The sequence below is a fragment of the Elgaria multicarinata genome, chromosome 9, assembly GCF_023053635.1.
Source record: "Elgaria multicarinata webbii isolate HBS135686 ecotype San Diego chromosome 9, rElgMul1.1.pri, whole genome shotgun sequence".
NCBI lineage: Eukaryota > Metazoa > Chordata > Lepidosauria > Squamata > Anguidae > Elgaria > Elgaria multicarinata.
The window spans coordinates 99499649-99504907 of NC_086179.1; the positions used below are offsets into that span (position 1 = coordinate 99499649).

The window sequence follows — 5259 nt, forward strand, 5'->3', positions numbered from 1 at the left end:
AGCTCCCTCAGCTTTAATTGTTGTGATGAAGAGGGAATTTCACCACATGCTGTATGTATACAAATGACACCTGCTGAAATTCCCTCTTCTACACAACTGTTAAAGATACAGGAGCCCTGTCCTCCTTTTCATATAGTCACCCTATAGTTGCTGTTGTAAAATTTATCATTTTTGATGGGGTCATTGGTCTGAATAATGTTGATTTTGTCAGTAGCCATGGGGTGTAGGAGCAGAGAGATAACAGGAGTCTGATCTCCTCAGTACTGTTAGCCAAATACTTAGGCCATTAAGGGTACCTAATGCAAAAGATTCACAACTGGATCTTCTACCTATATATCCAATATTCTTTTTCTAAAAGTAGTCATGGGGTTGAGGACAAATCTTGCTGAGCTGGGGGCTGTGGTGCAACAGGAGGGACAGCTAGAGTGACCAGAGGGCAGGGCTCCTGCAGCTTTAACAGTTTTACGATGGAGATGGAATATCACCAGGTGCTGCATGCATACAAATGAAACCCGCTGAAATTCCCTTTTCTATACAATTGTTAAAGATACAGGAGCCCTGTCCTCTTTTTCATATGGTCACCCTATTAATGCTCTTTCACCAAGAAAAACTTGGCCATCTTTGTTCTGTCAATTGGTAAGGAGGATTTTTATTACACATCAGATGCAGTGTACTGAAATGCACCTGTATAGGCTCAGGTAACCCACTCACCAAATAGCTGCACCACTCAGTACATTTTTACTTGCTAACTGGCTGCCCGTGTCCATCCTCCACTGATTGTGAGTAGTAAACTGGCAGTAACATACAACTCATAAGAAATGACATTTCCAGTGTTTTAAAACCTCTCAGCGATGAGCTGAAAATCTCAAATTATGTAGTAAACAGTTTTACATGTCATATTAAACCAATACAACACAATGCATTAATTATGGTATTTTCTCCTTGTCCCTTTTACTAGACACATTTAGCTATGGCCATTTTGCACATTACACAACAGCAAAGTCAGGTTTTCCACCATCAACAGGAAGCTACAGCAACCAACAACCTCTGGTTGTCTGACGTATATGCCTGCATAGATGTGTTTTTAAACAGATATATGTGGTGTTTATTAAACTCAAACAGCCTACTTGAAGCACATGGGGGAAAGCAAGACTGGAGATGGAGCCAGCACTCAGTTTGTTGGTGTGCATGTCTGTCGTTTCAGTTATAACATGGACAAGGAAAATGCATAAGGGTGAGGATGGCATCATGCAACAGGTCGTGCTCCTTGCATTAATTGTAAGGACAAAAAGATCTCCATGTATACAATTGAAAAGCAGGGTTCCCAAGCAAAGGTCATTTCAGAAATTAAAATAAATATGCTTAAGTCAGGGGCAGATCCTGCTACTGCAAACACACACACAAACATTGTACATGATATAAAGTCTGAATGGAGTTTAAGGGATCCACTGTCACCTCTCTGTTTATATTACATGTTTATACCCCTGCACTAAAGAGATACAACTGCCAGCCATAATGACACCCATTTATCTGAGTGCAGAAATGGAACATGAATTAAGTTTCATCTTTATTACTTTACATTTTGTACTCCAGTCTCCAGCTAGAAAATAATCACCAGGGCCCCATCTGCTTGGAATAAAAAATGAAACAGGATTAAAAGTTGAAAGCGCTCTTGTTTGATCACCCTTTTTACTGGCCGAGCACAATAAACCACACAGGTGATTGCCTGGCTGGAAGGCAGCATTCCAGGGAGGCCCACCTACTAGAAAATCCCTCAAGTGTGTGTATGGGGTAGGGATGGGGATAATCCCTCATCTCACTCCTTCAGATGACAGAATCTGAGATGTGAAGAAGAGTTATCCCTGTTTCCACTTTTCCTGATCACAGTCCTTTTCTCCTTTCTCCATGTAAGTCAGTAGCAAGAAAAATGTCCATTCACTTGTATGAAACAGGTGTGAAGGGACTGTAGATGGGAAAGCTGTTGAGGAGGGAAGACCATTTATCCTCCACCCCAGACTCTTCCCACACACACACACACACACACACAAAGAACTAGTGTAGAAGGTAAGCCCCCAATTCCCATCTAATAACCCTTCCTGTTATTCTGCTTATATGTATGGAATAGAGGAAAAAATTGAAACACTTTGCATCAAAGTGCATCAATCCCAAAGAGGAAACACTTTGCATCAATCCCAAAGAGGAAACATTCGCTTCCCCACCCCTTGCATATAACAAGGTGAAGAGAGAAAAGGGAAAGAGAGGAGGCAAAATAAATCTTCACAAAGCCCAGCAAAAATAGATTGAGGCACTCCTGTTTTTTGACCAGCCTGGGTTAATGAGTTTTATCACAAATAAATGTGCTTTTCAGAGCGGCACATTCACAAACAAGCATAGCATAATATAAACAGATTTAAAACAAAGGAAATATTGTGAAACTGTACATTGCAATTATGGATACAGATATTCCCTTACTCAAAGGCAACAGTATGTTTCTGGGAGTAATCTGGCTGTATGGGGCATAATACTGGGAGAAAAAGTCCTGGGAAGTCCTAGTATCAACAAGCTGTGTGTAAAGTCAGTGTAGCTAATTCCTAGGCTAATTGCATACTTGGCTTTGGCATATTGCTTTTGTTGCTGACTGTAGGCAAGGCAATAACATCCAACCACAGGACAGCTACTGGAATGAAATGTTTCTCACCTCCAGGAAAAAATAGTAATAATGGATACACAACAGGCAGCATGATCGGGTGAAAGAATGAAGTGGCTGGATACAGATACTAATGAGGCAAAGCAAATGCAGAAAATAGTGGCCAAATCAGCAGCCTTTTTATTCCAAGAAGTATGGATTGTTTTCATTCAGAAAAACCAAATTTTTTGGTCATTTCTTTGCTTCTAAAGTGCAGATAGGGTCGATTGCAGCTTGAAGCGACACAGCTTGGAGCCAGCAGTGATGAAACTGTACTGGTACCTCCCAGGACTTCCCAGGATCTCATAACCAATTACACTTCAGTCAACAATTTGTTCCCTTTGTAAGCCTGGTTTCCAGTTAGAATAAAGCTGGAGTATTTCATGGAGTTTACATCTTCTGCATCCAGAAAATCAGATTTACTGAGTGACTGGTTGCTATCACCTTTCTTGGGCTCAGAGAAAGGTGACTGCTGTTGGCCACAGGTGACATGAGTATACTGGCACTGCTCCTCTTGGTCAGTTTCTCGGTGGTAGAAGTAGTTGAAGTTGGATACAATGACAGGTACTGGCAGGGCAATGGTGAGCACACCAGCAATAGCACACAAGGAGCCCACGATCTTGCCCCCAATGGTCATAGGGTACATGTCTCCATAACCCACAGTGGTCATGGACACGACTGCCCACCAGAAAGCATCAGGGATGCTAGTGAATAAAGACTCTGGGTCATCGGTCTCCGCAAAATACACCGCACTGGAGAAGAGGATTACCCCAATGAAAAGGAAGAAGATGAGAAGCCCCAGTTCCCTCATGCTGGCTTGTAGTGTCTTTCCCAGGATCTGCAGCCCCTTGGAGTGTCTGGAGAGCTTGAAGATCCTGAAGACCCTAACCAGGCGGATGACTCTCAGGATAGCCAAGGACATGGCTTGCTGCTGGCCGCCATTGCTGGTGCTGCCTGGTTGCTCCTTCTTCTGCTGCTCTTGAGCCAGCTCTGTGCCCAGAGTGATGAAGTAAGGGATAATGGCTACAATGTCGATGATGTTCATGATGTTCCTGGAGAACTCAGGCTTGCTGGGGCAGGCAAAGAAGCGCACCAGCAGCTCGAAGGAGAACCAGATGATGCAAAGTGTTTCAATTAGAAAGAAGGGGTCAGTGAAGAATGGACTAGCACCTGACTGGGGGCGAATGGGTGGTGGAGTCCATTCATCTGGCTGCTGTGGGAGCAAAAACAAAGGGTGCTCATCATGGAGGTCCTTTTGGAAGCCGATCTGGCTGCTATCTCCATAACTCATAGATGCCCCCTTGCTCTCCTGACGAAACTCAGGCAACGTCTCCAGACAGAAGATAACAATAGAGATGAGAATGACCAACACTGAGACAATGGCAATACCCCGAGCAGGCCCAGAACTCTCTGGGTACTCAAAAAGAAGCCACACCTGGCGCTGGAAGTGGTGTTGGGGCAGAGGCTTCTCCTCCTCCTGGATGAAGCCCTCGTCCTCACGGAAGGTCTCTATGGCCTCTTGGCCCAGCTGGTAGAAGCGGATCTCTTCCATGAAGATGTCCAAAGGCACATGGATGGGTCTGCGAAGCCTCCCGCCAGACTGGTAGTAATAGAGGATGGCATCGAAGCTGGGCCGGTTGCGGTCGAAGAAGTACTCATTGCGCAGCGGGTCAAAGTAGCGGACGCGGCGGCTAGGGTCTCCCAGCAGCGTGTCCGGAAAGACAGCCAAGGTGCACAGCTGCGTCTCAAAGCGCAGCCCGGAGATGTTGATCACCAGGCGCTCGCTGCTGCAACAGCAACTGCTGCTGCGCTCCTCCTCCGCGCGCACCGGTTGGTCCTCTGGCTCCTGCCCGCAGCCGCCAGCGACAGCACCAGGAGCGGCCATGGGCAGCGACGCCTCTGCCCCTCTCCTGCCCGAGGCACCGTCCGCGCCGCGCCGCACCCTGCCTGTTCCTCCGACGCCCCCCGGAGCCCTTGGCCGCCGCCGCTCGTCCGGTTTAGAAAGAGGGGAGCCCCGTCTAGCTCCGCCGAGGTCTTCCAGCCATCAGTGGCCCGTCGCTCCCTCTGTCCTTCTTTCTCCTTGAGAAAGCTCCGCCAGCCAGCCAAACCCGCTTCCTCCGCCTCCCCCCTGTTCGCCTTCCAGACTCGCAAGCATCGCAGTCGGTGGGCCGTGACTCCTGCCTGCTTTCGCCACGACACGCCGCTCTCCCTTTCCCCGGCTGCCTCTGCCGGGAGCCCGGGCGGCCGTCTGTCCTTCAAAGCGCCGGGCAGCTCCCCGGCCCTACCCAGCTGTTCTGCTCCTCCTGTTGCTTCGCTTTGCTTCAGGCTCATTCGCTGGCTGTGCGTGCCTCGCACTGGCGCTTGCTCACTGCCCGGCGCCGCTGCCGCTGCTGCAGCCGCTGCTTCTCCACCCCCACCCGCCCCCCGGCGCCGTGTTTCTTGCCTTCTCCCCTCCCTGCCCCGCTCGGAATTGTCTGCCTGCCCCGGAAACCAGGGTGCAAGGCGCGTAGTAAGCACGAACGTGGAAAAGGTAAACCGCCACCCAAGTCGCCTTTCCTCTGCCTCCCTATCGC

The 5259-nt window shown here is 48.3% G+C and overlaps 1 protein-coding gene across 1 annotated transcript; it reads right to left on the minus strand.

Moving 5' to 3' along the window:
- Nucleotides 1-2998: 2998 nt before the first annotated feature.
- LOC134404319 (potassium voltage-gated channel subfamily A member 6-like) lies at nt 2999-5017 on the minus strand. Its single transcript, XM_063135033.1, has 2 exons — nt 4629-5017; nt 2999-4596 (listed from the first exon to the last, which is right to left on the minus strand). Exons 1-2 carry the CDS (start codon nt 5015-5017, stop codon nt 3000-3002), a joined length of 1986 nt encoding a protein of 661 aa, XP_062991103.1. The 3' UTR covers nt 2999.
- Between the last annotated feature and the right edge of the window lie 242 nt (nt 5018-5259).

Coding starts and splice junctions, on each gene's coding strand:
- LOC134404319 (XM_063135033.1), bottom strand. CDS start 5,017: ATGAGCCTGAAGCAAAGCGAAGCAACAGGAGGAGCAGAACAGCTGGGT. Junction 4,597..4,628: donor GCGTCGGAGGAACAGGCAGG/GTGCGGCGCGGC, acceptor TGCCTCGGGCAG/GAGAGGGGCAGAGGCGTCGC.